Source organism: Triturus cristatus, chromosome 10, assembly GCF_964204655.1.
Source record: "Triturus cristatus chromosome 10, aTriCri1.1, whole genome shotgun sequence".
NCBI classification, from domain to species: domain Eukaryota; kingdom Metazoa; phylum Chordata; class Amphibia; order Caudata; family Salamandridae; genus Triturus; species Triturus cristatus.
Genome location: NC_140593.1, coordinates 1,246,636,627 through 1,246,661,077, shown reverse-complemented (window position 1 = coordinate 1,246,661,077; position 24,451 = coordinate 1,246,636,627). Strand labels below are relative to the sequence as shown.

Sequence of the window (24,451 nt, the reverse complement as noted above, 5' to 3'; positions counted from 1 at the left end):
CTCAGGAACGGTCAGCCTTCTCTACCCCCGATGGCCACTATCAATTTAAGGTCATGCCCTTTGGCATGAAGAATGCCCCCGCCACGTTCCAACGCCTTGTGAACCAGGTCTTGGCGGGGCTTGAAGAATTCAGCGCTGCCTACCTGGACGATATCGCTGTATACAGCCGCCACTGGTCCGACCACCTCCGTCACCTCCAAGAGGTCCTACAAGCCCTCCAGCGGGCCGGCCTCACCATTAAGGCCGGCAAGTGCCAGATTGGCCAAGGGTCTGTGACCTACCTTGGGCACCAAGTGGGGAGCGGGCTGGTGGCCCCACTGCAACTTAAGATTGCTGCCATCCAGTCCTGGCAGCCCCCCGTCACCCAGACCGAGGTCCGAGCCTTCTTGGGGCTCACCGGCTACTACCGGCGGTTCGTGAAGGACTACGGCAGCATCGTGGGACCCCTCACGGGTCTCACATCCAAGAATCAACCGAAGCGGGTCAACTGGACTCCTGATTGTCAAGCGGCCTTCGAGGAGCTGAAGGCCGCCCTGTGCACCGCCCCGGTGCTCCAGGCCCCCGATTACAGTCGGGAATTTGTGGTGCAGACCGACGCCTCCGCCCACGGCATCGGAGCCGTCCTCTCTCAGTTGAACCCCGAAGGTCATGACCAGCCGGTGGCCTTCATCAGTCGACGTCTCCTGGCCCGAGAACAGCGCTGGAGCACCATCGAGAGGGAGGCCTTCGCAGTGGTGTGGGCCCTCAAAAAGCTCCGACCCTATCTCTTCGGTACCCACTTCCGGGTACAAACCGACCATCGACCCCTGCAATGGCTGATGCAGATGCGGGGGGAGAACCCAAAACTCTTGCGCTGGTCCATTTCCCTGCAGGGAATGGACTTCACCGTGGAGCACCGACCAGGCCAAGACCACGCCAACGCGGATGGCCTGTCCCGCTTTTTCCGCCTCGACGAAGAGAGTCCCCAAGGAGATGGGTGACTCTCCCCGCCTTCAGCTGGGGGGGACGCATGTTGGACAGGCCTCACAGACGGCTTGCTCCCTCCCCGCTCGACAGGGCCCGGACTCCGGCCCACCTGGCATAACCCCGCGACAAGCACCTGTACTCCGTCTCCCGACGGACCCTTGGCCCTCGGACCCTTACTCATCACAGGGTCCAGCCCCACCGGCTTCCCCGGCCGGGTCAAGCCGCCATCTTGGGCCCTGCACCACGCGGCCGCCTGGCCTCCCCCCGACCCTAAACCCGGGCCTGGCCGGCCCCGACATCCCGGCACCACCATCCACCCAGGAGGTGAGCGGACCACTTGGCAGGTCAATGGGAGAACGAAGTGTCAAGGGCTCTCCCCCGCCAGGTGTCGATCGCCCCCAGCTCCCCCAGGCACTGGCTCCACCCCCTGCTGGGTGTCTGGACACCTTCATCCCGGACCCTCCGACCTCCAAGTGCGAGGGTCCGGACATCAAAGGGCACCAGCCCTATAACTGAGGCAGCTCCGGAGCAGGAAGGCAGTTGTATCCTGGAGTCGAGAGACACCGAGTGAACTCAACCTTGACGGTCTACTGGCGCTGCCGTAGCCCGCTCTTGTGAATCATCGTCCTGCCTGCTGGCGCTGCCGCGGCCCTCTGCAACAGTCATCTTCCTGGGACCTGCTGGCGCTGCCGCGGCCCGTTGTAACGACCATCCTCACCGGGACCTGCTGGCGCTGCCGCGGCCCTCTGCAACAGTCATCTTCCTGGGACCTGCTGGCGCTGCCGCGGCCCGTTGTAACGACCATCCTCACCGGGACCTGCTGGCGCTGCCGCGGACCGTATATCTTCCGGGGACCTGCTGGCGCTGCCGCGGCCCGTTGTATCGACCATCCACACCGGGACCTGCTGGCGCTGCCGCGGCCCGTACCACCAAGCTCGAGGATTGTGAGCTCATCATCATCTCATCCGAACTACCTGATTGGTAAATAGACTGTCCCTCTACCCCCTTCCCTACCTTGCGAGACTATAATCGAGGGGACCCCTGAGTCCAGACCTCCTTGTACCATCCAACCGTACCTTAAATAAGTGCTTATAAAGAACACTGAACCTTATCCGTGTGTGATATCTGTCTGTGGGGGGGAAGTTACTTGTCTGTACGATCACTGGAGACGGCTCTCCCCGGAGACCTCTCCTCCTGACCCCGGCCGATCCTCCCGGTCCGTCTACCTTTTCTAACATTAAAGAAATCTGATCCCAAAGCATGTGGGTTGCAGGTCCTAATGTCTGCTCCAGCCACTTCAGATATTTCCTGTAGCTTGTTTCATCAGTGGTCGAGGCTACCCCTTGCGTTGTTTGCTATATAAATAAATACATGGTTGTCGGTTTCTTCATGTTTTCGCTTTGAAGTCTACAGACTTTGTCTTCATGTTCTTACATGTGTTTTGATGCATGCTTAGTCCTTGTACCGTATAGGGTTCTGCTGCTGTAGTTGGCAGAGAACGTTCAGCACCTTGAATAATAATTGGGTGGGTGGTCATTGACTTTCTGCTTCTGAGGATTTGAAACAGGAGCTGCTGTCTTTGTTGTCGGCTGCTAGTGCTGTGAATGTGTGTTTCTCATTCCACACGCAGCATGCTGGTAACGTTTTATCTTTTGTCTCCAGGAACAAATGAAGGCGAAGCGCAAGGAGGCAGAGTTGCGGCAGGTGCAATCCCAGGCACACGGCCTGCAAATGAGGCTTAAATACTCGCAGAGCGATCTGGAGCAGACCAAAACACGACACCTGGCACTAAACCTGCAGGTACCATCGACGCCGAGCACTTTCCCAGTATTTGTGTGTTGGTACATAATCTCATTCTACATCAGTCTACTCTGAGCTCAGCATGATGTACTGCTAGGTGCTCTCATGAACGCCCCTATGTATGCAATGCTCCTATGAAAGCCCCTGTGTATGCAGGGTTCTTATGAAAGCCCCTGTGTATGCAGGGTTCTTATGAAAGCCCCTGTGTATGCAGGGTTCTTAAGACAGCCCCTGTGTATGCAATGCTCTTACGAACGCCCCTGTGTATGCAATGCTCTTACGAACGCCCCTATGTATGCAATGCTCTTACGAACGCCCCTATGTATGCAATGCTCCTATGAAAGCCCCTGTGTATGCAATGCTCCTATGAAAGCCCCTGTGTATGCAATGCTCCTATAAAAGCCCCTGTGTATGCAGGGTTCTTATGAAAGCCCCTGTGTATGCAATGCTCTAATGAACGTCCCTGTGTTTTCAGGGTTCTTATGAAAGCCCCTGTGTATGCAATGCTCTTACGAACGCCCCTGTGTATGCAATGCTCTTACGAACGCCCCTGTGTATGCAGTGCTCCTACGAACGCCCCTGTGTATGCAGTGCTCCTACGAACGCCCCTGTGTATGCAGTGCTCTTACGAACGCCCCTGTGTATGCAGTGCTCTTACGAACGCCCCTGTGTATGCAGTGCTCCTACGAACGCCCCTGTGTATGCAGTGCTCCTACGAACGCCCCTGTGTATGCAGTGCTCCTACGAACGCCCCTGTGTATGCAGTGCTCCTACGAACGCCCGTGTATGCAGTGCTCTAATGAACGCCCCTGTGTATGCAGTGCTCTAATGAACGCCCCTGTGTATGCAGTGCTCTAATGAACGCCCCTGTGTATGCAGTGCTCTAATGAACGCCCCTGTGTATGCAGTGCTCTAATGAACGCCCCTGTGTATGCAATGCTCTTATGAACGCCCCTGTGTATGCAATGCTCTTATGAACGCCCCTGTGTATGCAATGCTCTTATGAACGCCCCTGTGTATGCAGTGCTCTTACGAACGCCCCTGTGTATGCAGTGCTCTTACGAACGCCCCTGTGTTTGCAATGCTCTTACGAACGCTCCTGTGTATGCAGTGCTCTTATGAACGCCCCTGTGTATGCAGTGCTCTTACGAACGCCCCTGTGTATGCAGTGCTCTTACGAACGCCCCTGTGTATGCAGTGCTCTTACGAACGCCCCTGTGTATGCAGTGCTCCTACGAACGCCCCTGTGTATGCAGTGCTCTCACGAACGCCCCTGTGTATGCAGTGCTCTTACGAACGCCCCTGTGTATGCAGTGCTCTTACGAACGCCCCTGTGTATGCAGTGCTCTTACGAACGCCCCTGTGTATGCAGTGCTCTTACGAACGCCCCTGTGTATGCAGTGCTCTTACGAACGCCCCTGTGTATGCAGTGCTCTTACGAACGCCCCTGTGTATGCAGTGCTCCTACGAACGCCCCTGTGTATGCAGTGCTCCTACGAACGCCCCTGTGTATGCAGTGCTCCTACGAACGCCCCTGTGTATGCAGTGCTCCTACGAACGCCCCTGTGTATGCAGTGCTCCTACGAATGCCCCTGTGTATGCAGTGCTCCTACGAACGCTCCTGTGTATGCAGTGCTCTTACGAACGCCCCTGTGTATGCAGTGCTCCTACGAACGCCCCTGTGTATGCAGTGCTCCTACGAACGCCCCTGTGTATGCAGTGCTCCTACGAACGCCCCTGTGTATGCAGTGCTCCTACGAACGCCCCTGTGTATGCAGTGCTCCTACGAACGCCCCTGTGTATGCAGTGCTCTAATGAACGCCCCTGTGTATGCAGTGCTCTAATGAACGCCCCTGTGTATGCAATGCTCTAATGAACGCCCCTGTGTATGCAATGCTCTTACGAACGCCCCTGTGTATGCAATGCTCTTACGAACGCCCCTGTGTATGCAATGCTCTTACGAACGCCCCTGTGTATGCAATGCTCTAATGAACGCCCCTGTGTATGCAATGCTCTAATGAACGCCCCTGTGTATGCAGTGCTCTAATGAACGCCCCTGTGTATGCAGTGCTCTAATGAACGCCCCTGTGTATGCAGTGCTCTAATGAACGCCCCTGTGTATGCAATGCTCTTACGAACGCCCCTGTGTATGCAATGCTCTTACGAATGCCCCTGTGTATGCAGTGCTCTTACGAACGCCCCTGTGTATGCAATGCTCTTACGAACGCTCCTGTGTATGCAATGCTCTTACGAACGCCCCTGTGTATGCAATGCTCTTACGAACGCCCCTGTGTATGCAATGCTCTTACGAACGCCCCTGTGTATGCAGTGCTCTTACGAACGCCCCTGTGTATGCAGTGCTCTTACGAACGCCCCTGTGTATGCAGTGCTCCTACGAACGCCCCTGTGTATGCAATGCTCTTATGAACGCCCCTGTGTATGCAGTGCTCCTACGAACGCCCCTGTGTATGCAGTGCTCCTACGAACGCCCCTGTGTATGCAATGCTCCTACGAACGCTCCTGTGTATGCAATGCTCCTACGAACGCTCCTGTGTATGCAGTGCTCTTACGAACGCCCCTGTGTATGCAATGCTCTTATGAACGCCCCTATGCATGCAATGCTCCTACGAACGCCCCTGTGTATGCAATGCTCTTATGAACGCCCCTGTGTATGCAATGCTCTTACGAACGCCCCTGTGTATGCAATGCTCCTACGAACGCCCCTGTGTATGCAATGCTCCTACGAACGCTCCTGTGTATGCAATACTCTTATGAATGCCCCTGTGTATGCAGTGCTCTTACGAACGCCCCTGTGTATGCAGTGCTCTTACGAACGCCCCTGTGTATGCAATGCTCCTATAAAAGCCCCTGTGTATGCAGGGTTCTTATGAAAGCCCCTGTGTATGCAATGCTCCTATGAAAGCCCCTGTGTATGCAAGGTTCTTATGAAAGCCCCTGTGTATGCAATGCTCCTATGAAAGCCCCTGTGTATGCAGGGTTCTTATGAAAGCCCCTGTGTATGCAATGCTCCTATGAAAGCCCCTGTGTATGCAGGGTTCTTATGAAAGCCCCTGTGTATGCAATGCTCTAATGAACGTCCCTGTGTTTTCAGGGTTCTTATGAAAGCCCCTGTGTATGCAGTGCTCTTACGAACGCCCCTGTGTATGCAGTGCTCTTACGAACGCCCCTGTGTATGCAGTGCTCTTACGAACGCCCCTGTGTATGCAGTGCTCTTACGAACGCCCCTGTGTATGCAGTGCTCTTACGAACGCCCCTGTGTATGCAGTGCTCTTACGAACGCCCCTGTGTATGCAGTGCTCCTACGAACGCCCCTGTGTATGCAGTGCTCCTACGAACGCCCCTGTGTATGCAGTGCTCCTACGAACGCTCCTGTGTATGCAGTGCTCTTACGAACGCCCCTGTGTATGCAATGCTCCTACGAACGCTCCTGTGTATGCAATGCTCTTACGAACGCCCCTGTGTATGCAGTGCTCCTACGAACGCCCCTGTGTATGCAGTGCTCCTACGAACGCCCCTGTGTATGCAGTGCTCCTACGAACGCCCCTGTGTATGCAGTGCTCCTACGAACGCCCCTGTGTATGCAGTGCTCCTACGAACGCCCCTGTGTATGCAGTGCTCCTACGAACGCCCCTGTGTATGCAGTGCTCTAATGAACGCCCCTGTGTATGCAGTGCTCTAATGAACGCCCCTGTGTATGCAATGCTCTTATGAATGCCCCTGTGTATGCAATGCTCTAATGAACGCCCCTGTGTATGCAATGCTCTTACGAACGCCCCTGTGTATGCAATGCTCTTACGAACGCCCCTGTGTATGCAATGCTCTTACGAACGCCCCTGTGTATGCAATGCTCTTACGAACGCCCCTGTGTATGCAATGCTCTAATGAACGCCCCTGTGTATGCAATGCTCTAATGAACGCCCCTGTGTATGCAGTGCTCTAATGAACGCCCCTGTGTATGCAGTGCTCTAATGAACGCCCCTGTATATGCAGTGCTCTAATGAACGCCCCTGTGTATGCAATGCTCTTACGAACGCCCCTGTGTATGCAATGCTCTTACGAATGCCCCTGTGTATGCAGTGCTCTTACGAACGCCCCTGTGTATGCAATGCTCCTACGAACGCTCCTGTGTATGCAATGCTCTTACGAATGCCCCTGTGTATGCAGTGCTCCTACGAACGCCCCTGTGTATGCAGTGCTCTTACGAACGCCCCTGTGTATGCAGTGCTCTTACGAACGCCCCTGTGTATGCAGTGCTCTTACGAACGCCCCTGTGTATGCAGTGCTCCTACGAACGCCCCTGTGTATGCAGTGCTCCTACGAACGCCCCTGTGTATGCAGTGCTCTTACGAACGCCCCTGTGTATGCAATGCTCTTATGAACGCCCCTATGCATGCAATGCTCCTACGAACGCCCCTGTGTATGCAATGCTCTTATGAACGCCCCTGTGTATGCAATGCTCTTACGAACGCCCCTGTGTATGCAATGCTCTTACGAACGCCCCTGTGTAAGCAATGCTCCTACGAACGCCCCTGTGTATGCAATGCTCCTACGAACGCTCCTGTGTATGCAATACTCTTATGAATGCCCCTGTGTATGCAGTGCTCTTACGAACGCCCCTGTGTATGCAGTGCTCTTACGAACGCCCCTGTGTATGCAATGCTCCTATAAAAGCCCCTGTGTATGCAGGGTTCTTATGAAAGCCCCTGTGTATGCAATGCTCCTATGAAAGCCCCTGTGTATGCAGGGTTCTTATGAAAGCCCCTGTGTATGCAATGCTCCTATGAAAGCCCCTGTGTATGCAGGGTTCTTATGAAAGCCCCTGTGTATGCAATGCTCCTATGAAAGCCCCTGTGTATGCAGGGTTCTTATGAAAGCCCCTGTGTATGCAATGCTCTAATGAACGTCCCTGTGTTTTCAGGGTTCTTATGAAAGCCCCTGTGTATGCAGTGCTCTTACGAACGCCCCTGTGTATGCAGTGCTCTTACGAACGCCCCTGTGTATGCAGTGCTCTTACGAACGCCCCTGTGTATGCAGTGCTCCTACGAACGCCCCTGTGTATGCAGTGCTCTTACGAACGCCCCTGTGTATGCAGTGCTCCTACGAACGCCCCTGTGTATGCAGTGCTCCTACGAACGCCCCTGTGTATGCAATGCTCCTACGAACGCTCCTGTGTATGCAGTGCTCTTACGAACGCCCCTGTGTATGCAATGCTCTTACGAACGCCCCTGTGTATGCAATGCTCTTACGAACGCCCCTGTGTATGCAATGTTCTTACGAACGCCCCTGTGTATGCAATGCTCTTACGAATGCCCCTGTGTATGCAGTGCTCCTACGAACGCCCCTGTGTATGCAGTGCTCTTACGAACGCCCCTGTGTATGCAGTGCTCTTATGAACGCCCCTGTGTATGCAGTGCTCTTATGAACGCCCCTGTGTATGCAATGCTCTTACGAACGCCCCTGTGTATGCAATGTTCTTACGAACGCCCCTGTGTATGCAGTGCTCTTACGAACGCCCCTGTGTATGCAGTGCTCCTACGAACGCCCCTGTGTATGCAGTGCTCCTACGAACGCCCCTGTGTATGCAATGCTCCTACGAACGCTCCTGTGTATGCAATACTCTTATGAATGCCCCTGTGTATGCAGTGCTCTTACGAACGCCCCTGTGTATGCAGTGCTCTTACGAACGCCCCTGTGTATGCAATGCTCCTATAAAAGCCCCTGTGTATGCAGTGCTCTTATGAAAGCCCCTGTGTATGCAATGCTCTAATGAACGTCCCTGTGTTTTCAGGGTTCTTATGAAAGCCCCTGTGTATGCAATGCTCTTACGAACGCCCCTGTGTATGCAATGCTCTAATGAACGTCCCTGTGTTTTCCGGGTTCTTATGAAAGCTCCTGTGTATGCAATGCTCTTACGAACGCCCCTGTGTATGCAATGCTCTTATGAACGCCCCTGTGTATGCAATGCTCTTATGAATGCCCCTGTGTATGCAATGCTCTTACGAACGCCCCTGTGTATGCAATGCTCTTACGAACGCCCCTGTGTATGCAATGCTCTTACGAACGCCCCTGTGTATGCAATGCTCTTACGAACGCCCCTGTGTATGCAATGCTCTTACGAACGCCCCTGTGTATGCAATGCTCTTACGAACGCCCCTGTGTATGCAATGCTCTTACGAACGCCCCTGTGTATGCAATGCTCTTATGAATGCCCCTGTGTATGCAATGCTCTTATGAATGCCCCTGTGTATGCAATGCTCTTATGAACGCCCCTGTGTATGCAGTGCTCTTACGAACGCCCCTGTGTATGCAATGCTCTTACGAACGCCCCTGTGTATGCAATGCTCTTATGAACGCCCCTGTGTATGCAATGCTCTTATGAATGCCCCTGTGTATGCAATGCTCTTACGAACGCCCCTGTGTATGCAATGCTCTTACGAACGCCCCTGTGTATGCAATGCTCTTATGAATGCCCCTGTGTATGCAGTGCTCCTACGAACGCTCCTGTGTATGCAATGCTCCTACGAACGCTCCTGTGTATGCAATACTCTTATGAATGCCCCTGTGTATGCAATGCTCTTATGAATGCCCCTGTGTATGCAGTGCTCTTATGAACGCCCCTGTGTATGCAGTGCTCTTATGAACGCCCCTGTGTATGCAGTGCTCTTACGAACGCCCCTGTGTATGCAGTGCTCTTACGAACACCCCTGTGTATGCAGTGCTCTTACGAACGCCCCTGTGTATGCAGTGCTCTTACGAACGCCCCTGTGTATGCAGTGCTCCTACGAACGCCCCTGTGTATGCAGTGCTCTTACGAACGCCCCTGTGTATGCAGTGCTCTTACGAACGCCCCTGTGTATGCAGTGCTCTTACGAACGCCCCTGTGTATGCAGTGCTCTTACGAACGCCCCTGTGTATGCAGTGCTCTTACGAACGCCCCTGTGTATGCAGTGCTCTTACGAACGCCCTTGTGTATGCAGTGCTCTTACGAACGCCCCTGTGTATGCAGTGCTCTTACGAACGCCCCTGTGTATGCAGTGCTCTTGAGAACGCCCCTGTGTATGCAGTGCTCCTACGAACGCCCCTGTGTATGCAGTGCTCCTACGAACGCCCCTGTGTATGCAGTGCTCCTACGAACGCCCCTGTGTATGCAGTGCTCCTACGAACGCCCCTGTGTATGCAGTGCTCCTACGAACGCCCCTGTGTATGCAGTGCTCCTACGAACGCCCCTGTGTATGCAGTGCTCCTACGAACGCCCCTGTGTATGCAATGCTCCTACGAACGCCCGTGTGTATGCAATGCTCCTACGAACGCTCGTGTGTATGCAATGCTCCTACGAACGCCCCTGTGTATGCAGGGCTCTAGTAAACGCTGCAGCCTTCTGAGACTGAACAGCCGTGTTCATGGTTATGCTGGTTCTGATAAGAGACTTCAGTTGGAAGATTGTAGTTATAAGGAAACAGGCTGTTCGAGGCATGTGAGCTGTAGATCACATGCTAAGCATAGATTGCCATCTAGTGTTGGGTCCAGATGTTCGCACTTCGTTTTTCTTCAAAGAAGTCTTCATAGTCACGAGGTAGGTGACTCCTCTTTTCGATGTTAGTGCGCATGGTCATCGACTCCATCTTCAGATTGTTTTTTTCAGCTATCCAGTTTGGATGTTTCTCGCTGCGCTCCGATTCGACACCGATTATTTGGTTTTGCTCGGTGCGTAGAACACTCACCCTCAATGGTATTGTTTCCGATCGCATATTCCATTCCTCGCGTAACGTGTTTATTTGGAAAAAAACCTCTTTCAGTCGGAGAGCTCGTGGTAGGCCGTCTGGCCTAGCTGCCTCGGTTCGACTCGCAGTCGATGGAACAAACTCCCTTTAAATTCTGCCCTCGATGCCACACGAAATACCCGCGCACCGACTCACACACAGTGTGCAACCTGTGTTTGTCACCAGAACACAGTGAGCAGCACTGCGACGCGTGCCAGGCTTTCCGCTCCAAGAAGACGCTACGCGACCTTCGGGCGCGATGCCACGACATACAGAGCCAACACGCAGGTTCCATTCCCGACCGATTTGAACCTCAATCGGATGAAGAATCTGGCGATGCTATCGGGCCGAGGAAGAACCGGATCCGAACTCCCTTTCCGAGGACGGCTCTGACCAGGATGAAGACATCAAGCATGGACAATGTACTGTAAGTACAGTCCCTACATCGCCCGACTCCTAAGTCAACCTAAAAAGAAGGCTCTGGAACAACCCGCGCCCTCGGGCCTGGTTGGCACCGAGACCACGCTTCCGATGCCCTGCCTCGGCACCGAAGCTTACCAAAAAACCTTCCGGCTTCGAAAAGTTCCACTCCAAGTCTGGCTTCATGATTGAAGCCCAAGTCCGGCTCCGAACAGCGCAGCTAGGCCTTGAAAACCACCTCGTAGCCGAAGACACCAACCCCGAAGCCATGGGCACCGAAAATTTCAACGCCGAAACAAACTGATGTCCCAAAATCACCTAAAAAGCACAGTTTTGACGATCCGCTCAATAAACCGGACCCGAAACAGAAGCTGTTTTACATTCATCCTAAAACTGGACACATTACCACCAAAGTGACTCTAAAGAGCAGGACTAATACTGAAGAGGAATATCGCATTCCTTTAAAGAAGAGAACTACTGGAACTAACCCTTCCCCTCCTCCTCTTCCAGCACCACCTCCTCCTCAGTCTCTACCTGTGCTAACTTCACCTGAGCACTCACCACTACATACACCTGACAATCAGGATGATGGGGATGGTAATAATGATGGTCAGCCAGGACCTATAGACTAATGGGACGACTACAACACTGACTCGCCCACAGACAACGATCCTGACTTTATACCCTACCAAGCCTTTGCCACCGGATGACAGTGTAGGCTATATTGAATTGCTAGACAGGGCTGCCAGTTACCATGGGGTGCAGTTCCACAAAGAATCCCTCGAAGACTATTGTTCGAGGCATATGAGCTGCAGATTGTACACTTAGCATAGATCGCCATCTGGTGTTGGGCCCGGATGTTTGCAGTTTGTTTTTGTTCTTTGGACAGTCTTTGGAAGTCACGAGTTTGGTGACTCCTCCTTCGGTCCGTACTGCGCATGGGCTTCGGCTCCATCCTCAGATTGTTTTTTTCCGCCATCGGGCTCGGATGTGATACTTCGTGCTCCGGCTTCGAACTTCTACGGTTCCAGCCTCAACGGAAAATCCTCGTTTCTTCGAGTTTCTTCATCATCATCTTCATCTCTCGAAGCGGCACTTTTCTCCATCCCGTACATCGGCACCGGCCTTCGGGCCCTCCTCGACTCCGGTCCCGGCCGATGGAAAGGACTCCGTTCAAAAAGTGCCCAAAATGTGGGTCTAAATTTCCCCACACCGACCTCCATCAGGTGTGTAACCTTTGCCTCTCTCCAGAACACTAGGCCAGAGACTGCCCTGCCTGTAAGTCTTTTCGATCAAAAAAGACCATCCGGGATCGAAGAGCTCGACGCAACATGGCGCACTCCTCGACCGCGGCTCCACCGGACATCTTCGGAGACGACGCCGAAGCTTCGGGGCAACTACACACCCAGCAGGAGGATGACGTAGTCAGCGCTTCCGAGGCCGACGACTCCGACGTGGAGGACATCACACCGGCGCAGCGGGTCGTGAGTACTGTACCCCCTCCCACCCCCGCGCCCAAAACCAAAGAGACTCAGGTTACACCCTCGCCTGCAAGCCTGGGCAAAACCAAGCACACAGCTTCTATCACCCCACCTTCGGGCCCGGTGTCGAAGCCTCAGAAGTCTCACGGCAGCTCGGGCTCGAGCCAGCCGACGCCTGGTGCTGAAAAACACCATTCGGCACCGAAGAAAGGGATACCCAGCTCGACTCCGAAGCCACCGGTGCCGAAGCCTGGACTCTCGGTGCCGACCAAACATAAACACAAATCTGTCGGCACCGACGCTCCGGCGCTGTTGGACAGGCCACATGAAGGGCTTGCTCCCTCCCCGCATGACAAGGCCCAAGCCCCGGACTCCCAGGTGTTACCCACAAGGGCAACCCGCACCCCGTCTCCCAACGGAACTCCTGCCCCCGGACAGCCATGTATCATGGGGCCGAACCACTACCGGCTTCCCCGGCCGGATCAGCCGCCATCTTGGACACTGCGCCACGAGGCCGCGTGGCCTCAGCTTGACCTAACCCTGGGCCTGGCCCGGCCCCGACATCCCGGCACCACCATCCACCCAGGAGGTGAACGGACCACTTGGCAGGTCAATGGGAGAAAGAAGTGTCGATGGCTCTCCCCTGCCAGGTGCCGATCGCCCTCCAGCTCCCCCAGGCGCTGGCTCCACCCCCTGCTGGGTGTCTGGACTCCCTCATCCCGGACCCCCGACCTCCAAGTGCGAGGGTCCGGACATCAAAGGGCGCCAGACCTATAACTAGGGCAGCTCCAGAGCAGGAAGGCAGTTGTATCCTGGAGTCGAGAGACACCGAGAAGAACTCAGCCTTGACGGACTACTGGCGCTGCCGTAGCCCTGCCTTGTGAAATATCGTCCTGCCTGCTGGCGCTGCCGCGGCCTTCTGCATCATCCATCCTCGTCGGGACCTGCTGGCGCTGCCGCGGACCGTTGTAACGACCACCTTCATCGGGACCTGCTGGCGCTGCCGCGGACCGTGTAACGACCACCTTCATCGGGACCTGCTGGCGCTGCCGCGGACCGTGTAACGACCACCCTCACCGGGACCTGCTGGCGCTGCAGCGGCCCGTCCAAGCTAGAACACCGAGCTCGAGGATTGTGAGCTATCCACCATACCATCTCAGCTACCAGATTGGTAACCAGACTGTCCCGCTACCCCCTTTTCCCAAACCAAGAGACTAGAATCGAGGGGACCCCTGAGTCCAGACCTCCTTGTACCATTTCATCGTACCTTAAGAAATCACCTATAAAGAACGTTAAATCCTATCCTTGTGTGGTGTATATCTGTGGGGGGGAAGTTATTCATCTGTACGATCGCTGGAGACGGCTCTCCCCGGAGACCTCTCCCCTTGTCCTCGGCCGACCCTCCCGGTCCGTCTAACAGGCGCCGAAAACTCCTTCGATGCCGAAAAAACCGGAGGCTCCAAAAAAGCATGGCGCACACAAACCATCGAAGCCCTCGGCTCCGAAACCATCGGCACCAGCGGACGATTCGACGCCACTGGCTCTGTTCACACCAGACCCTTTGCAAAAGACTCTATCTAAAGATCCAAAGACTGGGCTATTGACTTTAATTATCAAGAAAAGACGCCTTGACACTCCGGCTCCTCCTCCACCACCCAAACGGAAGGACTCTGCCACTTCTCCCCTCAGAGTGCCCTCCCCACTACCTCCTCCACCCCCTCCTCCTCCCAGGTCTCCGCCACCTTTACCTCATTACTCCCCGACCCCGCCCCCAGATCCGAATGACGGGGACCCGGATTATGACCCAGCGGACGCCCCAATGGACCCCACCGGGGACCCCAGACCCATGGGAAGGATACTACAACCCTGACATACCTGATATGCCTCAGGACGACCTATACCTATCCAGGCCGTCTCCTCCAGAGGACTCCTTAGGGTTTCATCACTTAGTGCAGAGAGCAGCACACTACCATGGGGTGGACATGCACAGCGAACCAGTGGAAGACGACTTCCTACTGGACACATTTGACATTCAGGACAAATCCACGTCTATTTTGCCCATGCTTAAGGGTGTCCCCAAGCATGCTGCAGAGGTGTTCAAAGACCCTGTCAGGGCCAGGGTACTGAACCCTAGAATAGAGGAAAAAGTACAAGGCGGCACCCACAGACCCTGCATACATTAAGGGCCCTGCTCCCTTAGATTCCCTAGTTGTCTCCACAGCTAGAAAGCGGGCTAACTCCCAGTCCTCAGGAGAAGCACCACCGCCAGACAAGGAATCGAAACTTCTAGACGCGTCTGGCAAACGCACCGCCTCCCAAGCTGCAAACATGTGGCGCATTGCAAATACACAAGCGCTACTTGCGCGCTATGACAGAGCACACTACGACAAACTTGAGGCTCTTATGCAGCACCTTCCCGAAAAACACAAGCGCAAGGCTCATGACCTGATACAGGAGGGTAAACTAATTACAAACACCTCCATTAAGTGTGCCCTCGATGCAGCCGACACTGCATCTAGAGCCATAAATACCAGTGTCCTGCTTCGTCGCCATGCCTGGCTCAGGATCTCAGGGTTCAAACCTGAAGTCCAGGCGTCCATACTCAATCACCCTTTTGACCAACAAACTCTCTTTGGGCCAAAGGTAGACGAAGCGTTGGAAAAGATGAAAAAGGACACAGACACAGCAAAGTCTATGGGGGCACTCCAAACACAAGCCTCTAAACGTTCCTTTCGACGCTCATCCTTTCGTGGCACAGGCAGAGGCTTCTCCACCGATAGCGCCTCTACCTCCTACAAGTCCCCTCCTCAAAATACCTTTTCAAAGGGCAACCAAAGGGGTGGTTACAGAGGCAACAACAATAAGGGCAGGGGCAAAACTAACACCACCCGTTCTGCTACCCCACCCGCACAATGACTTCCCTTCGCTCCCCCCAGACCATCCCACTCCGGTCGGGGGCAGACTACAAAACTTTATCCACGCATGGGAGTCCATAACATCGGACAAATGGGTGACCCAAATCATTCGGTCAGGGTACTGTCTCGAGCTAACATCTACCCCACCCAATATCCCACCAAGGCACCGTCCAATGTCTCAAGAACATTCCACACTGCTCAAACAGGAGGTACTCTCCCTCCTCCAAAAACACGCTATAGAGCAGGTCCCCGTCAATCAGCAAAATCTAGGGGTCTACTCCCTATATTTCTTAATACCAAAGAAAGACGGGACCCTCAGGCCCATTCTGGACCTCCGGCCTCTAAATGCCTACATACATTCACACCATTTCCACATGGTCACCCTACAACAAGTCCTCCCGCTCCTCTGCCAGGGAGACTTTCTCACTACCATGGATCTGAAAGACGCATACTTTCACATTCCAATACACCCCTCTCACAGGAAGTACCTCAGGTTCGTGGTGGACGGGCAGCATTACCAATTCACGGTTCTCCCCTTCGGGGTTACCACCGCACCACGGGTGTTTACCAAATGCCTAGCGGTAGTGGCAGCACACCTCAGACGTCAACATATTCACGTCTTCCCTTACTTAGACGACTGGCTGATAAAAGCCGCGTCCTACCACCAATGTGTGCAACATACAAACAGCACCATCCAACTGCTCCACCAGCTAGCCTTCACGGTGAACTACCAAAAGTCCCACCTCATACCATCTCACACAAAGCAATATCTCGGGGCCACTATAGACACCTCCAAGGGTATTGCCTATCCAAACTCAGCCAGAATCACAAGCATTCAAGCCTTACGCAAAACATTCCTTCCTCAACACTCTCTTCCAGCAAGAGTGTTTATGAAGCTCATAGGAATGATGGCGTCTTGCATTTTCATAGTGCCCCATGCAAGACTCCACATGCGTCCACTTCAAGAGTGCCTAGCACAACAGTGGAACCAGGCCCAGGGTCAGCTGACGGATCTGGTGTAGGTGGACGGCCGCACACATCACACTCTGCAGTGGTGGAACACCACAAACCTTTCCAAAGGGCGGCCGTTCCTGGACCCGGTTCCTCAGGTGATTCTAACAGAGGACGCATCGCTCTCCGGCTGGGGAGCGCACCTCCTACACCTCACAATGCAAGGTCTATGGACGCCACAGCAAAAATCGCTCCACATCAACCATCTGGAGCTCTTGGCGATCTTTCTAGCCCTAAAATCCTTCCAAAAACAGATTTCGGGCAAAGCAGTCCTCATTCGCACAGACAATATGACTGCGATGTATTATATCCAAAAACAGGGGGGGACACACTCTCCCAAGCTCTCCCGCTTAGCCCAGAGCATATGGAGATGGGCAATTCCCCAAAACATCTTTCTCCTGGCGCAGCACGTTCCAGGCGTACAAAACACCATGGCAGATCTGCTCAGCAGACAAACGCAACAACTACACGAATGGGAACTGCATCCACAAGTTCTTCACCCATTCTTCCAACAGTGGGGGCATCCTCAGATAGACCTCTTCGCCACCCACAAACTCCAAATGCCCAAGCTTCGCCGCCAGATACCCACACCCATTGTCCAAGGGCAATGCGATATGGATGAACTGGTCAGGCAGATTTGCATACGCCTTTCCACCTCTCCCACTAATTCCATTAGTGGTAAGAAAGCTACAACAACACTCCCTCACACTCATTCTAGTAGCTCCGACGTGGGCCAGGCAGCCGTGGTACACCACACTACTACAACTATCAGTGGTACCACATCAAAAACTGCACCTATCCCCATGCCTCCTAACCCAGAACCATGGAGAAATCAGGCACCCGGACCCAGCTCAGCTCAACCTTGCGATCTGGCTCCTGAAATCTTAGAATTTGGATACCTTAACCTTCCCCCTGATTGCATGAACATCATCATGGAAGCCAGGCGTCCTACCACTAGAGCATGCTATGCCGCAAAGTGGAAAAGATTTGTAATTTACTGCCGTAACAATACAATCAACCCTTTAGATGCATCCATACAGCACATCATATGCTATCTGCTCCATCTTCACAGGTGTAACCTGGCATATTCATCCATACGCCTACACCTAGCAGCGATCGCTGCTTATCTACAAAACAGACAGCATTTATCACTGTTCAGAGTGCCCGCTATTAAAGCCTTTATGGAAGGCCTTAAACGAGTAATTCCTCCCAGGGCACCACCTTCCCCTGTATGGAATCTAAATTTAGTTCTTACACGGCTAATGGGTCCGCCCTTCGAACCAATGCATAAATGTGAGCTACAGTTTCTCACCTGGAAAACAGCTTTTCTCGTAGCTATCACTTCCCTTAGAAGGGTTGGTGAAATACAAGCGTTCACTATACAGGAACCCTTCCTACAAATACATCACAGCAAGGTCATACTTCGCACAAATCCGAAGTTTCTGCCCAAGGTCATTTCCCCCTTCCATCTCAATCAATCGGTGGAATTACCTGTCTTCTTCTCGCAACCTCAATCTGTTGCAGAGAGGGCCTTACACACACTCGATGTTAAAAGGGCGTTGCTGTACTACATACAAAGAACGCAACCCTTCAGGAAGACTAAACAATTGTTCGTTTCCTTCTCTCCACCACATAAAGGCAACCCCATCTCTAAATCAGGGATAGCTAGGTGGATTGTGAAGTGCATACAAATTTGCTATCAAAAGGCAAAAAGAACATTATCTGTTCCGCCTAAAGCCCACTCTACAAGAAAGTTAGGGGCTTCTATGGCTTTTCTAGGGAACATACCCTTAGATGACATCTGCAAAGCAGCCACATGGTCAACACCGCACACCTTCACAAAACATTACTGTGTAGATGTGCATTCCAAGCAGCAAGCTAGGGTGGGCCAGGCTGTACTAAAGACACTTTTTCAAACCGCTGCAACGGATACCGGTGGTCGCCGCTAAGGTTGGGTACTGCTATATAATCTATGCTAAGTGTACAATCAGCAGCTCATATGCCTCGAACGGAATATGCTACTTACCAGTATGCATCTGTTCTTGGCATGTAGAGCTGCAGAGTTGTACACGCCCACCCGCCTCCCCGGCTACCTGTATCCGTTCCAGTACATCTTATTTAGATATAACACACACGGGTTTCTCACTGTTATTGCTACGCTCCATCATTTCCCTGTTGGCGAAAAACAATCTGAGGATGGAGCCGAAGCCCATGCGCAGTACGGACCGAAGGAGGAGTCACCAAACTCGTGACTTCCAAAGACTGTCCAAAGAACAAAAACAAACTGCAAACATCCGGGCCCAACACCAGATGGCGATCTATGCTAAGTGTACAACTCTGCAGCTCTACATGCCAAGAACAGATGCATACTGGTAAGTAGCATATTCCTCCTTTTTAAAACACTTAATAGTACACAAAGGTCAACACATGCGTTACCCCTGTTGAAAAGGATGATCACGCATGTAGACATATTTAACGATCGTGTCAGGGCACGTATCCTTACCTAGGGTGGATAAAAAGTATAAGCTAGCGCCATCTGACCCAGTGTACATAAAGGGACAGTTACCTTTAGACTCATTGGTAGCTTCAAATGCTCTCGAAAGGGCAAACTCCCAATCTACAGGGGATGCTCCACCCCGATAAAGAATCAAAGCTTCTCGATGCGTCAGGGAAAAGGGTGGCCTCGCAAGCAGTGAATGTCTGGCGCATATCTAACACACAAGCACTATTAGCCAGATGCGACCGTGCGCATTAAGATGAAATGGAACAACTCATCCAATTTCTGCCCCAAGAGAGTAAATCTAAAGCACAAGATTTAGTACGGGAGGGACAGCTTATTTCAAGCAATCAAATCAGATGTTCCCTAGATACTGCTGACACATCTGCCAGAGCGGTAAACACTAGCGTCCTTTTAAAAAGACACGCTTGGCTATGTATATCAGGGTTCAAACCTGAGGTGCAGACCTCCATATTGAACACACCTTTAGATAAAGAGCACCTCTTTGGCCCAGTGGTAGATTATTCACTGGAAAAGATGAAGGACACTGAAGTGGCCAAATCAATAGGAGCCCTTCAGTCCACACAAGGCCGTGGTTCCTTTCGGCACTCCTTCTATTGAGCAGGGTCCAAAAATACTTCATCGGAAACTACATCCACATACAAGGGCAATAACCAACCCACTGGCTCTAACAACTACTTCAGAGGGGGTTACAGAGGCAAAGGTAGAGGTTCTAACACACACACCTCCCCCTCCAATACTAAACAGTGACTTACCCATATTCCCCCCCCCCCCCCCTCCCCCCCACTCCTTCCCCCCCCCCGGGGACCACTTAACACCTGTCGGGGCAAGACTCAGATTTTTTGCCAACTCGGCAGTCAATAACAACGGACAAGTGGGTTCTACAGATTATCCATTGTTGTGGTTACTGCCTGGAGTTCATCAACAGTCCTACAAACATTCCCCCACAGTCACACACATTTTCACCGGATCAACTACACCTACTCAAAATAGAGGTACAGTCTCTACTACTAAAATGAGCTATAGAGCCCTCCCACCACAACATCAAGGGTCGGCGTGTACTCCTTTTACTTCCCAATTCCCAAAAAGGACAGCGCTCTCAGACCAATATTAGATCTCCGAGAACTAAATTTTTACATACAGTCAGACCATTTCCACATGGTAACACTTCAACAGGTACTACCTCTTTTGCAAAAGGGTGACTTTCTGTGTACTCTAGACTTAAAGGACGCCTACTTTTATATTCTAATCCACCCGGCTCACTGCGTTCGAGGCATGTGGGCTGCTGAATTCATATCTGTGCATAGATCGCCGCCTAGTGTTGGGTCCGGATGATTGCACATTGTTGTCCTGGAAGAGTCTTCGAAGTATCACGAGATAGGTGGCTCCTCCCCTGGACTACAGTGCGCATGGGCATCCTCTCCATCCTCAGATTGTTTTTTTCCGCCATTGGGTTCGGATGTGCTTATCTTAGCTCAAGTTAGGAAAACTTTATTTAAGGCAAAAGCCTTTAGGTATCGTCGGTATTGTTTGCGTTCGGTATCGACAGACTATTATACTTGTTCTCAGACTTATTCACACTTCTCGGACCTACTCTCGGTCCGAACATCGATCGACGTTCGAGGATGGAATCGAGGACTCCCTTCAAGAGATGTCCTTTATGTCATGCGAAATATCCACACATCGATGTCCATCCGGTGTGTAACAAATGCTTATCACCGGATCATGATGAGTCAAGGTATATGGCCTGCGCCCGGTTCCGGTCAAAGAAGACACTTCGGAATCGACGGGCGGCTACATTGGAGGCCAAACAATCGGCGCCTAACCCGGTTAACATATTCGGCACCGAGGATGAGGAAGTCGAGAGTGTCGACGAGATAGACTCGAGCCATGCTTCGGAGCATGAATCCCAATCTGACGACGATGATGAGGTGATCTTCGAGGACAAAGACGTCGTCGACTAGGTAGGAGACGACGATGAGGCCCTTGGGGCCAAGGAAGATAGCTCGTGCGAGGAGCTAGGCCAATCCGTCGATGCGGAGGCCGAAGGACACAGTCTTGACAAGGCTCAGGTCGAGGGATCGCCTGCGGGCCTTACCCAAGATCAGTCGGATCGTTCTACAGCCCCGCCTGAAGGCCCGGCTTCGAACATTTCGAAAGAGCCAACGCTATCAAAAAAGACTGGATTCGATTCAGTGAAAGCGAAACCAAAACCAGCACCGGTCAAATCGAAACCGAAAGTGCAACTGGTTCAAGTCGGATCGAAGCCCTCCAACCCGTCGACACAGAAAAGGGACATCGGAGCCGACCAAACAAAGAAGGACTTCGGTACGGAGAAGACAAAAAAGGGCTTCGGCACCGAGACACAGTAGAAGGGCTTCGGTCCCGAGAAGACGCAACGGCCTATGGCACCGAAGGTTGGAACACCGACCACCAAGGTCACGGTGGTCGATCCGACTACGTCAATACCGAAGAGTGCGGCGACTGCCAAGATATCGAATCAACCAGTCGTCGATCCCAAACTTCGGATCGAAAACCCGAAGGCTGGGAAGAAACCGGAGACCGCGTCAAGGCCTGTCTCCAAAGAGCCTATCGGTTCCAAAGCACCGTCTGCATTCACGTTGCAACAGGTGTCGGAGTCCCTACAGCGCATCAGGGAACGGGCAACCCTCGAACCAATAACGGGTCCCGAACCACACAAAGTCGCTAAAGCTCACTCGGCGCCGGCACCGATCAAGTTTGGATTGCCGCCACCCGGAGCACCGAAGATGTTCGAACTTAGGAGGAGTCTCCAACAAACACAACAGTGTCCACGGAAAGAACCGATGTCGAGGACTCGCAGGACCAGTTTATCGACGCCGACACTGGTAGGCTGCTGTTCCGCAAGCGGAGAATTGTTCCAGAGAAGGCTTTGGACTCCTACAAGATTCCACTAAAAAGGAAACTGGCTTCAGGTTCGACGCCAGTGCTTGTAGAAACATTCCACACCTATCATCAGGAACCACCATCCTTTTCTCCTACACACTCGGAACAGGATGCAGGAGAGGGCTATATTGGGGATGATACCACTTATCCTGTGGATAATTACCCTGATGACCAACAGCAAGACCCAGATCAAGCATGGGGAGACCCTACTGACCAAGGTGACCCACAAGATGCTCCTGACACTCATCTTTACAATGTCAAAACATCTCCCACTGAAGATACTGCTGCTTTTAACGCCCTCATTGAAAGGGCGGCTGCCAATCACGGAGTGGAACTCCATTCCGACTCTGTGGAGGAGGATTTCTTGGTGGACAAGTTCTCCACATCAGAAAGAATGGTCAAGACTCTACCAATGCTGAAAGGGGTTCTTAAACATGCTAAGGACATCTTTAAGGAAACCACCAGGGCACGGGTATTGAACCCCAGAATAGAGAAGAAATACAAACCTGCACCCGGAGACCCCATGTACATTAAGGGTCAATTGCCGTTGGACTCCATGGTAGTTTCTAATGCTCGCAAGAGAGCTAACTCGCAGACTACAGGGGATGCTCCTCCTCTGGACAAGGAGTCCAAAGTGCTAGAAACATCAGGCAAAAGGGTAGCGGCACAAGCAGCAAACATCTGGCGCATTGCCAACACTCAGGCACTCCTGGCCCGATACGACAGGTCACACTACGATACACTAGAAACACTGCTAGAACACCTACCAGATGAATACAAAGATGGAGCGGAGCTCCTCATCAGAGAGGGGCAACTCATTACAAATGCGTCCATCAAATGTGCACTAGATGCAGCTGACACTGCAGCAAGGGCAATCAACACTAGTGTGATGTTGAGGAGGCACGCATGGCTGAGAATATCAGGCTTCAAACCTGAGTTTTAAAATAGTATCTTGAATCAACCAGTCAACCCAGACTTTTTATTTGGCCCCGAGGTTGACACTACACTGGAAAAGATTAAAAAGGACACAAACTGCGAAATCTATGGGGGCTCTACAGTCGCAGCAGTTTCGGAGTGGCTCCTTTCGTCGCCCCGGAAATAGAGGAGCAGCTAGAGGTCAGGGGTCCCAGCAGCAGTACAGTAAAAGGAGGTACCCAGAGTACCTATAATAAAAACAATAGGGGTGGATATCGTGGATCCAGCACCAAAGGCAGAGGACGAGGACACAATAACACCAGGTCCTCCGCCAATAACAAACAGTGACGTCTTGTCGCTGCCCCCCGCCCACATACCACCGGTCGGGGGGAGACTCCAACAGTTCCTGCCAGTCTGGAGATCCATCACCACAGACAGGTGGGTCAGAGAAATTGTCCAGTACGGTTATTGTCTGGAATTAACATCCAATCCACCCAACATACCACCAAGACACCGTCCTATGTCCGCAGAGCACTTGACATTATTGCAGCAAGAAGTACTAAGTATGCTGCAAAAAGGAGCCATAGAGCTCGTGCCTATGGAACAGCGGGGGTCAGGGGTGTACTCTCTGTACTTCTTAATCCCAAAAAAGGACGGGTCTTTACGACCTATACTAGACCTCTGCCCCCTCAACCAATACATTCTGTCAGACCATTTTCATATGCTCACCCTCCAGCAGGTTCTGCCGTTACTCAGTCAGGGAGACTTCCTAGCAACACTAGATTTAAAGGATGCGTATTTCCACATACCCATACACCCATCACACAAAAAATATCTCCGGTTCACTCTTCAGGATCAGCATTATCAGTTCAAAGTACTCCCTTTCGGAGTAACAACAGCGCCCAGAGTCTTTACCAAGTGCCTAGCCACAGTGGCCGCACACTTAAGAAGACAGCACATTCACGTCTTCCCTTACCTGGACGACTGGCTTGTTAGGCAAAGTCAGCCCAGCAGTGTGCCAGCCACATATCCCACACCATTCACCTTCTTCACAGTCTGGGATTCTCACTGAATTATCCAAAGTCACATCTCCAACCCGCCCACGTACGGCAGTACCTGGGCGCGACTATAGACACTCTGGCTGCCAAAGCTCAGCCAAATTTAGCGAGAATCAACAGCATGCAACTGCTGATAAAGTTCAGACCACAACACTCCCTTCCAGCGCGAGTGTTCATGCAGTTGATAGGCATGATGGCCTCCTGCATCTTCATAGTCCCGCACGCGAGACTGCATATGCGCCCGCTTCAGGAGTGCTTGGCAAGTCAATGGAATCAGACTCCAGGACAGTTGAAAGACCTAGTGTTGGTGAGCGGTCGGGCATACAACTCTCTGCATTGGTGGAATCCACACAACCTTTGCAAGGACCGACCGTTCCAAGAGCCTGTTCCACAAATAATACTGACGGCGGACGCGTCTCTCCAGGGATTGGGAGCCCATGTACTCAATTACACAGTGCAGGGACTATGGACGACACAGCAACAGAAGATGCACATCAACCTTCTGGAACTGATGGCAATCTTCCTAGCCATGAAGGCATTCAAAGTACACTTGTGCAACAAAGTCGTGTTGATCCGGACGGACAACATGACTGCCATGTACTACATACAGAAGCAGGGAGGAACACACTCTCCACAGTTGTCTCATCTGGCTCAGAGCATG

General features: G+C 52.6%; 1 protein-coding gene across 1 annotated transcript in view; it reads left to right on the top strand.

Annotated features, from left to right (window-relative positions):
- The window catches only part of SMC1A (structural maintenance of chromosomes 1A), a 294,818-nt gene that overhangs the window by 151,199 nt on the left and 119,168 nt on the right, over positions 1-24,451 (top strand). Inside the window, exon 13 of the mRNA XM_085629913.1 lies at positions 2,629-2,766. Within this exon, the coding sequence (XP_085486039.1) occupies positions 2,629-2,766 (138 nt within the window). The remainder of the gene's footprint in view (positions 1-2,628; positions 2,767-24,451) is intronic.